The sequence below is a fragment of the Dipodomys ordii genome, unplaced genomic scaffold (assembly GCF_000151885.1).
Source record: "Dipodomys ordii isolate 6190 unplaced genomic scaffold, Dord_2.0 Scaffold22, whole genome shotgun sequence".
NCBI lineage: Eukaryota > Metazoa > Chordata > Mammalia > Rodentia > Heteromyidae > Dipodomys > Dipodomys ordii.
In genome coordinates, this window is record NW_012267238.1 from 2,264,459 (window position 1) to 2,285,548 (window position 21,090).

The 21,090-nt window shown below is 42.2% G+C and overlaps 1 protein-coding gene across 1 annotated transcript in view; it reads right to left on the reverse strand.

Annotated features, from left to right (window-relative positions):
* The window catches only part of Clpb (ClpB homolog, mitochondrial AAA ATPase chaperonin), a 134,199-nt gene that overhangs the window by 72,768 nt on the left and 40,341 nt on the right, over window positions 1–21,090 (reverse strand). The window contains exon 4 of the mRNA XM_013014177.1: window positions 12,703–12,806. Coding sequence (XP_012869631.1) covers window positions 12,703–12,806 — 104 coding nt within the window. The remainder of the gene's footprint in view (window positions 1–12,702; window positions 12,807–21,090) is intronic.

Below are 21,090 nucleotides of genomic sequence, written 5' to 3' on the forward strand. Positions count from 1 at the left end.
ACTTCTGGCTTTTTTTTTCTTCTGCTTATGTGGTGCTGAGGAATTGAACCCAGGGCCTCATGCATGCAAGGCAAGCGCTCTACCACTGAGCCACCTTCCCTGCCCAAAGCAAACCCAATTAAATGATGGCCAAAGATTTTAATAGACATTTCTCTAAACAAGACATACGAATGGCCAAGAAGCACATAAAAAGATGTTAAACAATACTGTCCATTAGGGAAATGCAAATGCAAACCAAAACCACAATAAAATACCATTTCACATCTGCCAGGAGGTTAAGACCTGAGGATCGTAGTTCAAAGCCAGCCTGGGCCAGAAAGGCTGCTTTCAACAAACTACTCAGAAAAGGCTGAAAGTGGTGCTATGGCTCAAGTGGTAGAGCACAAGCCTTAAGCAAAACTAGCTTAGGCACAGCACAGCACAGCGCTTAGACCATGAGTTCAAGCCCTAGGACTGGCACAAAAACGAACAAACAGGAATGAAGTATTGATACAATCTGAATTCTGCCCAAATATTATACCAAGAAGTCAGTAATAGGTTACTGGTTTCATTGATAATGAATGTACAGTTTAGGCATCTATAGAGACAGAAAGACTTTACTGATTGCCAGGGGTTAGGGTTAGTTGAGTGGATAATGGCTATATGGATAGGAGGTTTCTTTCTGAGGTGATGAAAATGTTCTAAAACTGATTGTGGTAATGGTTGCATAACTCTTGCATGTATACTACAAATAAGCAGACTATATATTTTAATGGTAAATTAAATTTCAATGAAGCTGTTATATTTTAAAATGTAAACAGCAAAGCATATTGCCCCTAACATATGTTCTTTAAATCTACAACAGAGATTACTATTATTCTTCAGTGTACATAATTTTGAATTGTATATCCTAAACTCAAGCAAATTTAGCACTTTGGAAATACCTTGTAAGAAATAAATTTTAAACAACTGCTCTTTGACATTTATAATAAACATAAAGCAGAAAGGTCAGAATGGGCCTTACTTATAAAATCAAGATTAGGTAACACATTCCAAAGATTCACAGCTTATGGTATTAGTATTTTTTTTTCAGAATCCAGTTTGCAAAGTGTTTTATTTTTCACTCTTCAAAATTCATTAACTACCAAAAGCTAGAAAAGAGAGACTAGCAGAGTGGCTCAAATGGTAGAGCAAACTTGCTCAGCAAGCATAAAGCTCTGAGGTTAAACCCCAGTATATCTAAAAACAAAAATTTATCAAAAATCATTTATTATTATTTATACTTGGGCTTGAACTTCAGGGCTTTGACCTCTCTCTTGGCTTTTTCTGATCACAGCTGACACTTTACCTCTTGAGCTATAGCTTTATTCCCTTCTTTTGTCTGCCAGGCTGGCTTTGAATGGTGATCCCATTTCTGAGTACTGTGATCATAGATATGAGCCCCTGGTGCTTAGAAAGGAATCTTATATTTACTTTTAAATAATTAAACGCTCTGTACACCTATGTAAATAGTAAAATAATAAAAATACAAAGTTTTAAATTAAAAAAATGTAAACAGCCAAGCATATTGCCCCTAACATATAGCAAGGATTCAATAAATGGCAACACAGTTATATTGTACTGTTTCCTCTTCCTGATGCCATCCTAACTCTGGGTAGAACCACCTCCAACACCAATACTGGAGAATGGTAGAGGCCCATTTCATACTAAGTAGAGGGTCAAAGTCAAGTACTAAAGGCTAAAACTCCCAAGACTGAGTCTTCTTCCTTCCTCTAATATTCAGATAACTAAACATATAACTTTTAAGGTGACAGAAAATAATGGCTGTTTACTGAACACTTACTATGTGTCAGAAACTTTACAACTATTTTCCTCACAAGAACCACAGTAGGCTATCATTCCTATTTAATAAATGAAGAATTAGCATGCAACTTATTGCAAGCATACTAGCATTTAATGAGTGAGCTGGTTTGCTCAATTGAATGGCTTCATTATATCTTCTTATTTTACATTTTGGGCTAAGCACTCTGTCCTTTTGCTTTCATTATTTTTCAATAAAGTCTCATTTTTTTTTCCTCCGGGCCAGCCTATTTATGTCTCCCATATAGCTGTGGTGACAGGCATACACCACTGCTCCCAGCTTTCATATTTGTTGAAATGGGTTTTAGTTGAAATAGGTTTTTTACTTTTTTTGTCTACATGATCCTCATACTGTGATCCTCCCAATTTCATCCTTGTGACTAGCTAGGCTTTATAGGCATGAACCCAGCACTTGTTTTTGTTTTGTTGTTGTTGTTGGTTGTGGGGCTTGACTCAGGGCCTGGGCACTGTCCTGAGCTTTTTCACTCAAGGCTACTACTCTACCACTTTGAGCCACAGCACTACTTCCGATTTTCTGGTGGTGAACTGGAGATGAGTCTCATCGACATTGAACCGTGATCCTCAAATCTCAACCCCCTGAGTAGCTAGGATTACTGGTGTGAGCCTCTGCATCAGCTTTATATATATATATTTTTCATATAGTAATCTGCACTCTCAGATTGTTTCCTGTATATACTCTTGAACAGGGTACATGCTCGATAAAATACTTTTTTTCATGAATAGATATTAAGCTTGTCTCGCTAAGCAGAAAATAAGGCTCTTGAAGGAGAGATGCTCCATCTTCTACATATCATCCTTTGCAGAGCAAAGACATTCATGATCACTAGGCCTGGCCTGTGGCTACAGGACCATTCCTCACCTGAAAATGGTACCACGCCCTCTGTCCATGAATAAGAACCTTTCTTCTCAGGAACAGGATGCTGCTCATTCCACTCCAGTGTACCACAGGAGCTGATGCAAGGTAGGAACTCCGAAAAGGTTTGAGAATTATAGGGAAGGGTGGGACAGAACTCACTCTCCTGGACAGTAGAGTAGCCTTCTTACAGGGACTCCAAACCCACCTTCTCTCAACCCCATGAAAAAGAAGGAGAGATCAGGAAGTTTGGCAAGGAGCTTAAAAACAGATTGTTGACTTTGTATATGCCCCCAATAGTCTATGTGGCATCTTCCTTGGCCCAGAGACAGGTAATGGCTTTCCAGAGCCCATGTCTCACTTTCACACCAACAAATTTAACAGGTAAGGGCCACTCATATAAATCTGTTAATCTTTTGTCTACAGACCCATCTAAACTCTGCTGAACTACTTAAAATTCCTGCCTCTTCTAACTTTCAGAATAGCTGATATGCTCACAGCTAGTTGGACTGCTTTGATCTCTCTTATACTGCCCCCACCCTAACCAAAACAGTAAGTATTCTTTCAGTTTCTGGGACAGCCTGGCAGCAAGAGGAAGAAGTCAGCCATCTCTGCCTCTTAACACTATGCTACGTGGTTGATTCAACTTGGTCTGTCAGGGCTCCCCATCTCAGCACCTGCTTGTTTCTCCTCTGCCTTTCCTTCAAGATGTTAAAAACTCGCAATAAAAAACAAATACAAAATGCTGTAATTAATAGCCAATTCCAAGCCAACCAAGCATCTCTACTAATAAACCTCAACACTTGCAAAAAGAACAATAAATTCTGCCCCTCTCTGGTTCTGAGGTGGTCTCTTTTATATACTCAGTGTGTGTATGTGCATGTACATGGGTAAGTGTGTCTACATATATATTTATTTTCCTTTATTTCCCATCTAGGGAGGGGCAGAATAATGAACTGCGTGCGTCAGGGAAGATGAATCTGAGATACTAGGGAGCAGTGCAGTAAAAAGATTAAAGTGTTATTATTGTTGGATTTTTTTCCCCCATGGTCCATTGTGACAGCTCGACCGTCATCTGTAAAAAATGTCTCAGCGAGAGATAATCATCGGAAACTCAATAAAGCGTCAGGGGGAGCCTCAGCCCCCATCAATCACTGGGTGCCTGGAAAATTTCAGCTCTCTGTCTCCCTTCCTGCTATCCATATAAATGTCTCTAATATATTTTGTGTGGTGTGTGGGACCTATCCCTGATTTGGAACTTTTGATGAAAAAATATTTATACACAAAATATGTAAATCAGTTAAAAATCACAAGACTAGTTCTTTGCCACCCTATCATACTTTCTTATTTTTATAAATGCATCAAATTTATTCTTTTTAATAAAACATGTCAACTAGTCTACCTCCCTCTCCTAGGAGAGAAAGACATATATATCTATGTAGATTTGGAGAGCTTAAAGGATAGAAACAAACTAACCGTGGATCCATTTCATCTGCAAGTTGCCCCAAACGCCTGATGAAGTGACAGTGCATTGTCTATCCTGGTCACTCTGTGGGGACTGGCAGTGTTGAGACATGGCACAAACCACCTCTGGCCCTGGAGGTGCAATGAGACTGGGCAGCTCCCAGCACAGATCAGGAAGAGGCAGGGACATTATTAAAAAGAACATGCCTAAAGAGCTTTTAGCCTGGCGGATTTCCAAGCCTTTGGACAAGCCAGAGGCTCTCAGCAGACTCAGGGAGGGCACAGGCAGGCTAATAAGGTTGCTGGTTCTACACAAGTACAAGAAATGGTTTTGTTGGCATTTGACATCACTGCTCTATTTCAGTATTCTTTAGTGCCTACATCACAAGGCTGTAGCTATCACTGTTGTTACCCCAGTATCATCTCCCTAGTTGCTTGAGTAATGGGGTTACAGGTGTACACTACCATGTGTGGCATTCAACTGACTGAGGCCTAGACATAGGAAATATCATTCTCTACAGTACACCAGCATAGAGACACAGAATGAACTGCAGAAGGTCAGACAATTAGGTAATGGCCAGTCCTCTGACTTCAGTTGATAATAAGTTCTTTGAGGATAAGTTTGTTAGTGTGGAAAAGCTCTTAAGAGGCTACGTCAGACATTCCGAATGACGTATAAGAATAGTGGCAATTATAACACAAAACAGAGGTTTATGTTAATGTAATTTCTTCTATGTTCTAGGTTTTAGGTGAGAAATAAATGTATCACCTTCAACTTCCCAATAACCTTTATTTAACAAATCAGGTGACAGAGACTCTGAGAAGTATAGAAAATGACTCCTAAACGTTCTGCAAACCCACCACAATACCATGGGGCTTAAGCACAGTCTATGAATAAACTAAAAGTTGCAAGATAAATGTCTCTTCTCCAAGGAAATAAAGGTCTTAAGAACACTTTTAAGCAGTCCAAGCACAAGTCTGCAAATTAACACCTGTAGTCTGGTTTGTGAGGCTCTAGGAAATACGAGACTGCTAGAGATGCAAAAGCCTCAGGTTTACTCCAAACCTACAGAATCCTACAGTGGGGCCAGGAATCTGTGTGTTAAGCTCTCTAGAAGAGTCTTATTTCCTTGGGAGCCTCAGTACCCTCATCTGTTTGTGCTCTTGAGGTAGACATTCTCTCTTCTGTGCCTGGGTAGAGCTGGACACACAGTGGTTAACTAATACCCTGGGTGGTTAACTTATATTGAGTGGATGAGTTAGTCTGATAAAGACCACTCCTTAGCAGGAACTGGGGTTGGGGAGCACTATTACAGAACAGAGAGCAGTTCCATTACCGCCAACGGGGACTCCTAGCCACCTCCTGAACTCCAGGGCACTTGTCCACTGTTTTGTGACACGCCAGCTTGCACCGTCCTGTCCCCCATCTGAAGACAAGAGATGGGGAGGTCAGCTGGGGCAGGCCAGGACCTGCAGCCCTGGAACTATGGTAAGGAGAACTGTAGGTAGGTAGACTTGTCCTAGGGCAGGTTCAGCCTGGCAAGCCAGCCCTCTACTCAAAGCTTATGCCAATCTAACCAGCACAACTCATCTTTATTCAGCTGCCATTCGGAATTGAGAAGAGAAGCTGATTTATAATCGACTCTGGCCATGTTTCTGCCGTGTTTTATCGTTTTAATTGTACATATGAGAGGCACTCAGAATGCTCGCTTGCATTTCTGACAGTCCCAGACACTCAATGTTTATAACAGTTACTTACAAGCAGCCAGCGGCATCCCAGGCTAGGCGACTTGTTTACTGTTGCCACTAATTTACTGCCTCTTCCACCTGAGGATTAGGGCCCACCACCCTTCAGCCAGCCACAAGTGGAAATCTCTTGGAGTGGGCATGGACAGGCTCAAGGCACTGAAGGGAATGTGGTCAAGAAAACAGGGAATAAACTGGCAAACTGCTACAATCCCTCTCCTGCCTCTATACCTGTCCTATTTGTGTCCTTCTCCTCAAGCTATGTCCCCCTGCTTAGGATTTTTTGTGTGAGACAGTTCTGGGGCTTGTACTCAGGGCCTGGGCACTCTCCATGAGCTTTTTTTTTTTTTTTTCTCCATGCTATTGCTCTACCATCTAGGCCACAGGTCCACTTCAAGCGTTTTGGTGACTAATGGGAGATAAGTGTGTCACAAATTTTCCTGTCAAGACTGGCTCTGAACCATGATCCTCAAAAGTTACTTTCCTAAGTAGCTAGAATTACAGGTGTGAGCCACCTGTGTCCAGTGTCCTTTTCTTTTTTCCTTTATCACTCCAAAAGGCCAGTTGAAATTCTACTTCCTCTAAATATATTACTTGCTCTGATGTGGAGCTGAGAGCTTTTAGAACCTTAGAAGTCACACAGCTGGCAAGGACATTGGAGACCGCATAATTCAGTGACCTAGACCAAGAAACTTCTTTACAGAATCCCTGTTGAGCAGACATCCAGCATGTCAGTACTCCCTGGGTAAAGAGTTCACTACCTCTTAATCAGGCTTCCTATGTTACACTGAGCCAAAACCCACCTCCATAGAGTAGCTTAACTGTCATTGCAATTTATATACATATAATTATCTCTACTAATTCTAACAACTCTAAGACAAATATTGTTGTCCCTATGTTACAGACAAGAAGACTGAAAAAGGGCTGGGAAGGTGGCTCAGTGGTAGAGCGCTTGCCTTGCATGCATGAGGCCCTGGGTTCGATTCCTCAGCACCACATAAGCAAAAAGGAAAAAGCCGGAAGTGGCGCTGTGGCTCATGTGGTAGAGTGCTAGCCTTGAGCTGAAGAGCTGAGGGACAGTGCCCAGGGCCAGGAGTTCAGGCCCCACAACAGGACCCCAAAAAATAGAAGACAGAAAAAGACTGTCACTTTCTCAATTACATAGTAACAGGACTTAGCTGAACCACAGCTACCAGGCATGGAAACCTTATCTATTTCTCCAGGACACCATTGAGCCTCTGAAGATGCTACTCTGAAGGCTGCAGAGAATGGAAAAGACAGTCAGGTCAAGGAGATTTCCATACCAAGCACTCTTGAGTCACTTGTACCAGTAAACCCACCTCTATCCAGAAATATCAAACCTGAAAAGAGGGGATGAACAGGCTCCCTGCTAAGGAGCAGTGCATATAACCAAGACAAAAGGGCTTCTCAAACCACGGCCATCCTATGACAGATCCTAAAAGAGGAAGGCAAAGATCCTCCTTAGGTTGTGCCTGTTCTGAGCATACAGAACAGAGACAAAAGTTTTTTGGGGTGCTTTCCTTTTTCCTCCTTGTACCCTACGTGCAGGGATCTAGTAAGGAGGAATTTGCTCTCCTTTCTCCTCACTATGAACTCTTTCCAAGGGCTATTTTGGGCGTTTTATTTACCATTCCTTTAACTATGACCAAAATCTGGTGACACCTAAATCCCTGTTTTTGCCACATGACCTCTGAAGGTCTATACCCACAAACCCAGCTGTACTCACACAGAAGCTGAGGTATTACCATAGGTACCTCCTTTCCATCAAGTCTATCAATTCACTGAGTACTCAACCTCTTCCTAATATCTTCCTAACTTCTATTTACTCCATCCCTAAAGATCACCTATAGGAGCCATGCATTCATTAGATTACTTTGTGTAGCTGTGACCAAAATATCTTACAAACAACAAAAACAGGAAAGAAGTATTTTTGGCTCACGGTTTTAGATCTACAGACTATGAGGGTAAGGAGGGGTTGATGGAAAGAGCAGTTCATATCATGAGGTCCAGGAATACTGGAAGAAGCCAAGCCAAGACATAGCTCCAATGACACCCCCCCATGACTACTTCCTACAACAGGCGCTACTTCTTAACTTTCAACCATCTACAAAAAATACCATATTAGGAATCCATCCAGGGATTAATCCATTCATTAGGTCAGAGTCCTCATAACAACTCCTTGAGATAAGCTTTATGAGTCTTATAGGCATCTCTAAATCTAGTCAAGTTTACCATGAGGATCAAGTTTCACAAACTACCAAACAGTTTAAGTGTCTTTTGGAGGAAAAGAGTAAATTTTTTTTCCTCAGATTGTCAAGAGGCAAATCATTTTTAAAAGTTCAGGAAGTTTTGCCAATCTCTCCCCTTCAAGCCTTTTCTAACCTGACAAAATGAACCATCTAAAATGCAAATATAAATAATATTTGTCTGCTTAAAATCCTTTAAAGGCCTTCAGAACATAGTATGAGCTCCCTAGAGTGGCCTTATAAGGTCCTTTCCTTTATAACCATCTCTCTCTGACTTCATTTGTTTTCTTCTTTAAAACCCTGGCAGATGATGCCACTTGGGATCACATACCCTGAACCTGTCTCTGCATTTTATTCCTTCCACCCAGAAGGACATTCTTCATGGGGATGGCAACCTCTAACTCACCTGTAAGACCCAATTCAGAAATCACTAACCCCATGACATATCAGCTAGAATTCACCACTACCTCTTGTCAGTGTTGCTGACATCCTTTGTACAGCTACCTTTACATTTACTACACTGTACTGTGAATCCTTACTCACTGGTCTGTCTTTGCACTTGACTCGAAGTACTGCTGAGGGAATATATAGTCATTCCTTTATATACTATGAATATTCGTTTATATATTCCTAGCATCTGGCAGAGTGCCAAACACTCAGTAAAAGCATGCTGAATTACAAATAAATTTAACTAATAAATAACTACAACTATAGACCACTTTACAATTCACATATTACATATTTTCATCTTTACAACAACATAGACAAGGGATGTACTACTGGGAGAGAGGTCTTGCCAAGGTCATAACTACAATTCACCATTTTCCATCAGTACTAATAGGCTGAGTTCCACAGAAACATCAATTAGAAATTTAGTTAAGCCCTGGCTCTGCCAATAACTCTATGCTTTGATAATGAAGAACCATCCAGCTGTCCAGATCTTGTGGTTTTCCGCTCTGAGGAAGGGAGACACACCTCTTATTCTGGCCCATTCCCATAAGTCAGGTTAACTTCCATTAAAAAAAAAAAATCAATCTAGTCAAAAGAAAAGGGAACCACAGAATCCTTGAATTTCTGTTTATGAGGAGAGATTTCTGTCAATGAGGATGACCTAGAGGTGGCCATAGAGTTTGGCTCACAGTAGACGGGCAATAAATCTTTGAATGGAAAAAAGGGAGCGAGGGAGAGGGAAAGCTGAAGAAGTGCCAAAGGCTTAGGCTGATAAGGAGAAACAAGAGCCCTGACATTTCTTACGGACTGTTATCATAGAAGGTAGAACAGAGTACATCCAAATTGATATGCCTTTGAAAATAAGATGAGCTGCTAGAAAAACTGTCAGATGAATGTAGTTTGGAAACAAGAAAGTACAAAGAGCCAGGCATAGGTGGCTCATGTCTATAATCCTAGCTACTCATGAGGCTGAGATCTGAGGACTGCGATTCAAAGCCAGTCCAGACAGGAAAAGCAGAGAAAATTCATATCTCCAATAAACCACCAGAAAACCGGAAGTGGTGATGTGGCTCAAGTGGTAGAGTGCTCACCTTGAGCTAAAGAGCTGAGGGACAGAGCTCAGGCCCAGAGTTTAAGCCAACAACAACAACAAAAAGTACAAAGACATAGACCTTGCAAATTACAGATGTTTAATGTTTTCTGAACAATTTTCTAAATTCCTTCCTTCTTTCCTTTCTTTTTAAAATCTTTGGCAGTGTTAGGGATTGATTCCAGAGCTTTGGGCATGACAGGCAAACACACTACCAACTAAGCAACACCTCAGTCCTATAATGTATTTTTTTTTTTTACAATGGATCTAAAATAGGAAACTACTAGCACTAATGTGAATTTACAAGGAATAAGACATTACTATACCAGGATAACCTAATTTCCTTTCTTGAAAAGGTTATTGGGAGGCTGGAAACATGGCTCAAGTAGAGAACCAGCCCTGGGTTAAAAAAAAATCCAAGCCAAAGTGTGAGATTTGGAGTTCAAGCCCTGAATATCTTGATCTTTGTTAGGTACCAGTAGCTTCTACCTGTATCCCTAGCTACTCAGGAAGCCGAGCTCTGAGAATCTTAGGTAGAAGCCAGCCTGGGCAGACAAATCTGAGAGACAATTATCTCCAATTAGCAAAAAGCCAGGTGGTAGAAAAAAGCTTGAGATAGAAAAAACTTGAGCAAAAAGGTCAAGTGATAGAATGCCATAATTGAAGCCATGAGTTCAAGCTCTAGAACTGGCATGAAAGAAAGGAAAGAAGGAAGAAAAAAAAGGGTAATTACCTTTTCCATTATTTTTGTTGTTTTCGTCTACCTAATCTACCTAGAGTGTAGCAAGGCTGCCATGAGTTAAAAAGAATTCAGAAGGGGCTGGGAAAGTGGCTCAGTGGTAGAGCGCTTGCCTTGCATGCATGAGGCCCTGGGTTCGATTCCTCAGCACCACATAAGCAAAAAGAAAAAAGCCGAAAGTGGCACTGGGGCTCAAGTGGTAGAGCGCTAGCCTTGAGCTGAAGAGCTGAGGGACAGCGCCCAGGCCCAGAGTTCAGGCTCCACGACCGGACCCCCCCCCCCAAAAAAAAAGGAATTCATAAGGGATTAACCAAATAAATAGAATACAAATTGTTTGCAACAGGATTGGTGTAAACTGATGGGCCTAACCCAGCCTACTGCATAGGCAGTAAAGTTTTATTGAAATGCTTGCATATCCATTTGCTTGTGCACTACCTATGGTTCTTTCTACCTTAAATGGCCACGCTGAGAATAAGTGGCCCACAGACCTTAACATGTCAATGGACTGGCTCTTGCCCAAGTTAGTTGAGTACTGATATAGAATGCTAAATATGAGTATTAACCTGGAGAGAAACATTAGAACACAAAGCTACAAAAAAAAGTTGAACCAGATAGCACAAGTTCAACTAGACAGCTTCATAACACTGATATTCTGTATCTTTCAAGCCCTGCCAGGATCCTGAAAGCAGAAAGAGGAAGGCAAGAATTCCCTCCCTCCTTCCAGGTATTGCCATCTCACAAATGCATCTCTGAGCTTTCCGGTGAGAATGCCAAAGAGAAGACAGAGCTCCTCAGGGATGTGGTGCTTGAGTGAGGAGCGGGCAGTCCAGAAATTGTGGCACCACAAATTAGGCAGAAAACTCAGGGCATATTTATTTGGTACTCAGGAACTTGTTTTCTGAGCATTCCTCGCTCAGTGTGGAATCCACAGAAGCATAGGTCATGGCCTCAATGTTGAACTGTCAGCTGGGGATGGGAGTAGGAGGCGGGGTAGAAAAGACATACAGGCAGGCCAGAGATCAAATAGCCACCCAAGCAGTCAAGATTTAGGGAACACTCAGAGTAGTTGAGGGCAGACTGCCATTATTGTCCAAGGCAAAAAGGCCTTTATGGAGGATCTAGCTACTATAATGAAGAATCATGTTTAGAAAGATGGGGAAGCAAGGAGATGATTGACCTTGACCTTGGCAGCAGTGCCAAATAGTGTTCTTCTCCATTTCCCTCAAGCTACTGATTGGAGAAATTTTCTCCTTGCATAGTAAAGACATCTTCCTGAAGGGCCTCCACAGCCTGATTTTCAACCAGTCTAGCCTCACTGAAAAGCTCTGAGAGCTGAGTGCATTGTTCCATTCTGCTTAATCTCTCTCGTGGTCCAGGTAGAACCCTTAGGCAGTCAGCAATGCTGTTTGTCTTCCAGGTATCAATGTCAATCCTAAAGAAACCATTGCCCAGCTGCTCTGCTGCTGGAAATCTCAGTCATAGTGATTCAGGAAAATGGACAGGAAGTGGGTACAGTCTGTTTAAGCAAAAGGCAAAAAGGAAAATACTCATTTCTGTATACCACAAAAACAACATGAGTTCTTCTCTACTTCATATTGTAATGGTCATTTATCAAAGGCCACACAGTCTGACTTCCCCAGGTACCTTCCTAGACAGATGCTGGGCCTTGGTACACAGCCTCTTCTGAAGTCCCAATGATCACCCACATGACATCCAAGAGGCACTGATGACAAACCCATTTTCCAGCACAGACCTCAAGATACTTTGTCCTGGATCACACAGTAAGATGAAGGGCCTGTCTCAGAGATAACATAACATACTGAAAAAGCAGCATTCAGAGTAGCATTTAGGGACTTCTAAGGCAGAGGAAACCAGTTAGGCTGTTAGGCAATTCTAGGACAGGGTAAGTCTTCAGGAAGTGAGAGCAAATCCACATTCCATGCAGTTGCCCTAATTCTTATTTCACTGAAGCTCGCTCCATTGCCCACTCGTCTGAGGCTCCCCTGGCTGAGGCATTTTCAGGAGAATACCACTTAAAATGTGGCCCACTCCAATTTGGTCATGAATTCAGGCTTCCATTTCTTTCCCTAATATGTTTAAAGTAATAAAATGTAAAGCCAGAATGACTGTGAAAGGCATCTGTTCCAAGCATTGTCTGTAGTCCTGGTACCCAGCAAAGCAGATGGACAGCATAGGAAAATAACTCTGGAGCACCTGGGTAGTCCATGCTTACCTTCCAAAGAATGGATTCCCTGCTCTTTGGCTGTCTTGTAGACACTGCTAAAATCATCCCCAAGGTTTGGATCAGCCCCAGCAGCAAGCAGGACCTGTACCACACTGGAAATAATCAGAGACCGAAGTGTTACATGCCCAGTTTACCTAGAAAACACAAAATCTTCATTCAACAATTATATATCACATGTTTACTATGTGCTAGTTACTACTAGATGCCAGGGTCCATACTCGCATGGAGCTGTCAGTTCGCCAGGAAGGAAACAATTAAGTATAAAATTATAGCAAAGTATGATGCAGGTTATTGTATGAGGAATGACATATACAGTAGCAGAATAAAGGAGAAGGTCAACAAAGGCTTCTCAGCAGGATGTCAACAAAATGGCAAAAGTTTCTTTGGATTCTGCCTGCCTGGAAAACACCTTAAAAGGGAGAAGGAATCCAGGTAGGCGATGACATAGCACAGAAATAAAGATGCACTAATAAGGGTAGAAGGACAGTTTTTCATTACCCATGACATCCCTACTGCCAAACCAAGCAATACCTCTCTATGTGAAGTGAGCACTGATTTTTCTTCAGACCTTAAAACCAAACCCATCCTAGTGAAATTTTAGTGCAGTCTTCTGTGCCCCAGATTCTAGACCAGTACCTGAATGCTGAGGCTCTTGATAGGGGAGGTTCTATGTTTACTTTGCTACTTGGTCTCTGCGCTTCCAACCTCAGTAGCCTTAGCTCTAGACTGGCCCCAAGGCCAAATAGCCCCAACATTTGAGAAATGATCTTTTTCTCTAATCCAGAACCAAGTTCTCCAGTGTTCTCTTGCATGGGGCTAGCTCAAACAGGTTAGCTTTGCCTTGTTCTAGCATAACCCCATCAGACTCAAGTACTGGGCCTGCCAAATTATTGACTCAGTTACCAGGTTATCTTGCCTGAGGACTCACCCACCCATGGACCACACAAGACGACCTACCCTGAATCTTTGGAAAAGACGACTGGTGAAAGTTTAAGTACTTACAGCTTAAAATGTATAGCTACAAAGATCTTGAAGAATCAGGGAAATCTGACTCCTCCAAATGAACAAAATAAAGGACCAGTCATCAACAATAAAGAAGTATAGATCCATGACCTGGCAAACAAAGAATTATAAATATTTGCTTTAAGGAGGCTCATGAAAGTCAAGAAAGAGAAACTTTTCTATTTTCCCTTCCTTTTATTTGCTTTTTGCTCAGCAAATCTATTCAATGGAATCAAGAAAACAAATAATGACCAAAGCAATTAATTTAGTTGATATAGAAATTATTTTTTTAGGGCTGGGAAGGTAGCTCAGTGGTAGAGCGTTTGCCTTGCATGCCTGAGGCCCTGGGTTCGATTCCTCAGCACCACATAAACAAAATAAAAAAGCCAGAAGAGGCGCTGTGGCTCAAGTGGTAGAGCACTCGCCTTGAGCTGAAGAGCTGAGGGACAGTGTCCAGGCCCAGAGTTTAAGCCCCATGGCCGACAAAAAAAAGAAATTATTTTTTTAAAAAATACTAGCTGGAGGCATGGCTCAAAGATAAGAATACTGTACTGCTAAAAATAAAATCGAATTCTACAACTGAAAAATACAATGAATAAAAAAAGAAATGTAAGAGCACAATCAGAAGAACAGATTAATAAAGGATCTTTTTTTGTTTTTTGTTTTTTTTTTTTGTTTTTGGTTGGTCATGGAGCCTGAACTCTGGGCCTGGGCACTATCCCTCAGCTCTTCAGCTCAAGGCGAGCACTCCACCACTTGAGCTACAATGCCACTTCTAGCTTTTTTCTGCTTATGTGGTGCTGAGGAATCGAACCCAGGGCCTCATGCATGCAAGGCAAGCACTCTACCACTGAACCACCTTCCCAGCCCAAGTATAAAGGATCTTTGAACTTGAAGACTGGCTATGTGAAATATACAGAAGAGCTAGGGCATTGGTAGTATACTCCAATAATCACAAATTTGGGAGACTGACATGGGACAATCCTAAGTCAAAGCCAGTTTGAGCTACACCAGTGAGTTCTGTGTCAGCAGAGGCTTACATGGGAGACCTTGTTAAAAACTGTGTTATGAGCAGAACACTAGTACCTCATATTTGTAATCCTAGCTATTCAGGAGAGTCAGATCTGATGTTTGTGGTTTGAAGCCAGCTCAGATTTTCTGACAGTAAAGTCCATGAGATGCTTTCCTCCAAATATTAATTTTTAAAAAAAGCTGGAAATGAAGCTGTGGCTCAAGTTGTGTGGTGCTGGTCTTGAGCAAAAAAGCTCAAGATAAGTATCCAGGCCCTAAGTTCAAGCCCCAGGAGAGACAGACAGACAGAGACAGACAAACAGACGGACAGATGGACAGACACAGACACACAGATGTACATTTCTTTTTTCTTTTTTTGGGGGGGTCTGGTCATGGGGCCTGAACTCCGGGCCTGGGGCTGTCCCTCAGCTCTTTTAGCTCAAGGCTAGCGCTCTACCACTTGAGCCACAGCGTCACTTCTGGCTTTTTTCTTTTTGCTTATGTGGTGCTGAGGAATCCAACCCAGGGCCTCAGGCATGCAAGGCAAGCTCTCTACCACTTAGCCACCTTCCCAGCCCATCTTTCTTTTTTTTTTACTTTTTTTTTTTTTTTTTTTGTCAGTTGTGGATCTTGAGTTCAGGGCTTGGGTGCTGTCCCCAAGCCTCTTTGTGCACAAAGGCTAGCACTCTACCACTTTATCCACAGTGTCACTTCCATTTTTTGAGTGGTTAATTGGAGATAAGAGTTTCATGGGGACTTTAATGCCTGGGCTGGTTTTGAGCAGTGATCTCAGCCTCAGCCTTAGATCTCAGCCTCCTAAGTAGCCAGGATTATAGGCATGAGCCACCAGTGCCTAGCACGATCACATTTTCTTCTCCACTGTAAGATGTACATACTTAAAAGTTCAAGCCATACTGAACCAAATAAAAAACAATGAAAATCTCCCATTATATCTCTCCCCTTAATATAAATTCCAAGAGTGTAAGTATAAGCTTTGCATGTGTATGTGTGTGTGGGGGGGGAGGATATTAGGGATTGAACTAGGGGCCTTGTACATGCAAGATAAACACTTTACCACTAGGCTACTACTAAATAGCTAAATTAATACTCATTCTCTGGTTTCTCTTCAGATTGTATAACTCTTTCACCTTTTACTAAATAGCTAAATTACCAAATAGCTTTTCTGAGACTAAGATTTTTTGTTGTTGTTGTTGGTTGTGGGCCTTGAACTCTGAGCGCTGTCCCTCAGTTCTTCACCTCAAGGCTAGTACTCTACCACTTGAGCTACAGCGCCACTTCCGGTTTGCTGGTGGTTTATTGGAGATAAGAGTTTCATGGACTTTCTTGCCAGGTTGGCTCTGAACCACAAGCCTCAGATCTCAGCCTCCTGAGTAGCTAGGATTACAAGAAGTGAGCCACGGGTGCCCAGCTAATTGGCATTCTTAAAAAGCCAAACTAGTTGCCAGGCCCTGGTAGCTCATGCCTGTAATCCTAGCTACTCAGAGGCTGAGATCTGAGGATTGCAGTTCAAAGCTAGCCTGGGCAAGAAGGCCCACAAGACTCTTATCTCCAATTAGCTCCAGAAAACCAGAAGTGGCACTGTGGCTCAAAGTGGTAGAGCACTAGCCTTGAGCTGAAGAGCTCAGGGACAGTGCTTAGGCCCAGAGTTCAAGCCCCATGACCAACAGAAAAAAAAAAAAAGCCAAACTAGCTCAATGCCAGTAGCTCATGCCTGTTATCTTAGCTAGACTAGCTAGATCTAAGGATCACCATTCAGAGATAGCCTTAACAGGAAAGTTTATGAGAGTTATCTTCAAGTAAGCACCAAAAAAAAGTTCAAAGTGGAGCTGTGGCTCAAGTGGTAGGGTGCTAGCCTTGAGCATAAAAGCTTAATGACATCCTCGGCTTGGGTTCAAGCCCCAGGACTGGCATCAACAGCAACAAACAAAAACAAAAATAGGCCAAACTAGGCAGGGCGGTGGTTCCTACATGTAATGCTAGCTCCTTGAAAGATAAACAGGGTTGGCCAGCAGTTTAAGGCCAACCTTGGCAAAAAGTGACATTATCTCTCAAAAAATAAGCTCAAGTCCGACACTGGTAGCTCACACCTGTAATCCTACCTAATCAGAAGGCTGAGATCTGAGGATTGCAGTTTGAAGCCAACCCAGGCAGAAAAGTCCCCATGAGATTCTTATCTCCAATTAACTACTCAAAAAATGAAGTGGTCCTATGGGCTCAAGTGGTAGAGTACTAGCCTTTGAGCACAAAGAGGCTCAGGGACAGAACCCAGGGCCTGAGTTCAAGCTCAATGCCCAACAAAACAAAAAACAAAACAAAAACCAAGTTGGATGTGATATTGCACAATTGTAATTCCAACTCCATAGGAGAATAACAGTCCCAGGCCAGCCTAGGCAAAAAGAGGAGAACCTATCTGAAAAATAAACTATAACAAAAACAGCTGCACCTGAATTTGAACCCAGTAAAGCCAAAAAATAAACAAAAAAGCCAAACTACAGTTTGTTTTAGCATTTATAACTAGTAATGCTGATGGCTTTCCATGTATCACTTGAATGTCATTATCTTCAATTGGCAGGGTATCCAAGTCAGTTATTGCCTAAACGGATGAATAAAATTCCTAACTTCCATGTACACAATACATAAAAATCAAAACAACCAGAATCCATCTCCCACATGATACAGGTTTTTTTTCTACCTGATCTAAAATAGTTGCTTAGTGAGATCCTAAAAGGATTTAATTTTTTAACATTTGCAGGTAAAATATGGAGTAAGAGCTCAACTAGAAATGAAGTTTCCAAGCAGCTAGAATTCATGTCTAAAACTTATATTTCATTCATATAAGTCTGCCAGCTTGGTCACACTGGCATTAGTGAAGAAAGGCATTTTATAATAAGCATAGAGAACCTGAGTCAAAGCTACATCATTCAATGATGATATAATCTGGGACAAGTTACTAGAAGCTGTGGCCTCATTCCTTACCAGAATAATACATATAGTATGAGGTTTCCTAGCAGGTTATAAGGGGAAGTATGTAAAACAGTGCCTGTTACATAATTACAACTCCACATTTATGGGCTCTCTTCCCTTTGTACATATGATCACAGTAATGTTAATAACATAAATCCAGGCCATGGTGGGTGCCAGATCTATATGTTATCACTCCTAGGATATATGCTGGTTCAGCCCTGGGCTAAGGCAATTCTTTTATATTCTGTACAAGTCTATGTCCAAATAAGAAGGGGTTGTCTACCTAAACTCAAAGGGACATAATTTGGTTAATCCTCAGCTGCTGTGTCCAATCACCATTCAATCACACCCCCTCCTGTGGCAGGCTGTCCCTCCAGGCAGCTAGTGTCACTAACTGTGCTACCTGGGCCTCTCCAGGTTCATGAGTATTGATTCCATCTGTCCAATTTGCAGGCTGCAGGACGTGTCTAAGCAACCATGTATGCTGCCCTTGGCCCTGGAGGGCAGACAATGGTCTGGCAGGATGGAGAAAGGAGAGTGACTAGGATCAGCCCCAGGGCTGCTAACCCAATCAAAGGAAACGGGCAATTTGATGGGCAACAGCCTTCACTTGGAGGCTAGAGAGGGTAAGCAATCCAAGAAGAGTGACTCATCCTACAACTCAGAAAAAAGATTCCCTTCACTTTTAATAAAACTCAAAAAAAGGACCAGCCTCAACAGTAGGATGTAGACAAGATTAAAGCAATCATGGCGCTCAGTGGCCAACAAGGGCATTCAAAACCTTGCCAGACAGCTTGTAGGTTTTTCCTTCAATATCCATCATATACTTAAAAAACTCCTAACACTAAAGCTATCAGGGCCTTCTTGGAGAAATCAGCCCAGATCAAGCTAGAGCACTATATGAGTGACTCAACATGAGCTTTTTAGTTTTTAGTTTAGAGACCTGTTCTATGTATTCCAGGCTGGCCCAAAATGATCTATCTAGCTCAATTTGTCTTCAAACTCATGATCCTCCTGCTTCAGTTTCCCAAGTGCTGGGATTACAGGTATATACCACACCAAGTTCATTTTAACTATGTTTTGTATAACAGAAACATCTCCATTCACAGGAACTATTCCACAGGCATGCATTGGGCAAAGGCTTCAGGATATTAGCAACTCTTTCTGCCAGCGCAGGATCCTGCCTCTGGTGGTCCATGGAAAGATATTCCTACCAATGCCAACCTCAGAGCTAGAGCTAATCTCCAGATACCCTATTTTTCCCTTACTAAAGTGAAGAAGCAGACAATGTCTATAGCATGTGAGGTATGCTATATTGTCTATTATTTCCTTGTAGTGACTCTCAAGTAATAATAGTTTCTAGGAGCACTATGCCTCATGCCTTAACTCAGCTTTTTTTTATTTTTGTTGGTTGTGGGGCTTGAACTCTGGGCCTGGGTGCTGTCCTTCAGCTCTTCAGCTCAAGGCTAGCACTCTACTACTTGAACCACAGAGCCACTTCCGCCTTTTTCTGTTTATGTGGTGCTGAGGAATCGAACCCAGGGCCTCATGCATGCATGGCAAGCACTCTACCACTGAGCTACCTTCCCAACCCACTCAACTCAGGTTTTATAACTCAGGTTTTAACAGAAATTCAGCACTGGAAAGCACAACAGAGAAATCTGGTAAGGACATGAAGACTCAATTGCTGGAGGATACCAAAATAGGACAAGAACTTCATTAATAAGAGAGAATTTCCTAGGGAAATTCTTACCCAGGTACATAAACTGCAATACAAGAGGCTCTACACGAGTAAGGAGGGAAACAAGTGTCTACCACTGGGGGAGGGGGGCAGATAATAAATTAAGTGTGGTAACCATATACTATGATGCAGCAGTCAGAAACCATAGGCTGGATATACATGCAGCAACATAGACACATGATTTTTTTCACAACAGGCTGACTTGTCAGGATTTACACTTCTAGTCCCAAATACTTGGGAGTTGGAGATGAGAGGATTATATTTTGAGGTCAACCCAGTCAAAAAGTGAGCAACACTTTTTTTTTTGGTTGGTCGTGGGGCCTGAACTCTGGGCCTGGGCGCTGTCCCTCAGCTCTTCAGCTCAAGACGAGCGTTCTACCACTTGAGCCACAGTGCCACTTCTGGTTTTCTGGTGGTTTATTGGAGATAGGAGTCTCACAGTCTTTCCTGTCCGGGCTGGCTTTGAACCGCGATCCTCAGATCTCAGCCTCCTGAGTAGCTAGGATTACAGGCGTGAGCCACCAGCGCCCGGCTAAATCTCCTTTTTTTTTTGTCAGTTGTGGATCTTGAGTTCAGGGCTTGGGTGCTGTCCCCAAGCCTCTTTGTGCACAAAGGCTAGCACTCTACCACTTTATCCACAGTGTCACTTCCATTTTTTGAGTGGTTAATTGGAGATAAGAGTTTCATGGGGACTTTAATGCCTGGGCTGGTTTTGAGCAGTGATCTCAGCCTCAGCCTTAGATCTCAGCCTCCTAAGTAGCCAGGATTATAGGCATGAGCCACCAGTGCCTAGCACGATCACATTTTCTTCTCCACTGTAAGATGTACATACTTAAAAGTTCAAGCCATACTGAACCAAATAAAAAACAATGAAAATCTCCCATTATATCTCTCCCCTTAATATAAATTCCAAGAGTGTAAGTATAAGCTTTGCATGTGTATGTGTGTGTGGGGGGGGAGGATATTAGGGATTGAACTAGGGGCCTTGTACATGCAAGATAAACACTTTACCACTAGGCTACTACTAAATAGCTAAATTAATACTCATTCTCTGGTTTCTCTTCAGATTGTATAACTCTTTCACCTTTTACTAAATAGCTAAATTACCAAATAGCTTTTCTGAGACTAAGATTTTTTGTTGTTGTTGTTGGTTGTGGGCCTTGAACTCTGAGCGCTGTCCCTCAGTTCTTCACCTCAAGGCTAGTACTCTACCACTTGAGCTACAGCGCCACTTCCGGTTTGCTGGTGGTTTATTGGAGATAAGAGTTTCATGGACTTTCTTGCCAGGTTGGCTCTGAACCACAAGCCTCAGATCTCAGCCTCCTGAGTAGCTAGGATTACAAGAAGTGAGCCACGGGTGCCCAGCTAATTGGCATTCTTAAAAAGCCAAACTAGTTGCCAGGCCCTGGTAGCTCATGCCTGTAATCCTAGCTACTCAGAGGCTGAGATCTGAGGATTGCAGTTCAAAGCTAGCCTGGGCAAGAAGGCCCACAAGACTCTTATCTCCAATTAGCTCCAGAAAACCAGAAGTGGCACTGTGGCTCAAAGTGGTAGAGCACTAGCCTTGAGCTGAAGAGCTCAGGGACAGTGCTTAGGCCCAGAGTTCAAGCCCCATGACCAACAGAAAAAAAAAAAAA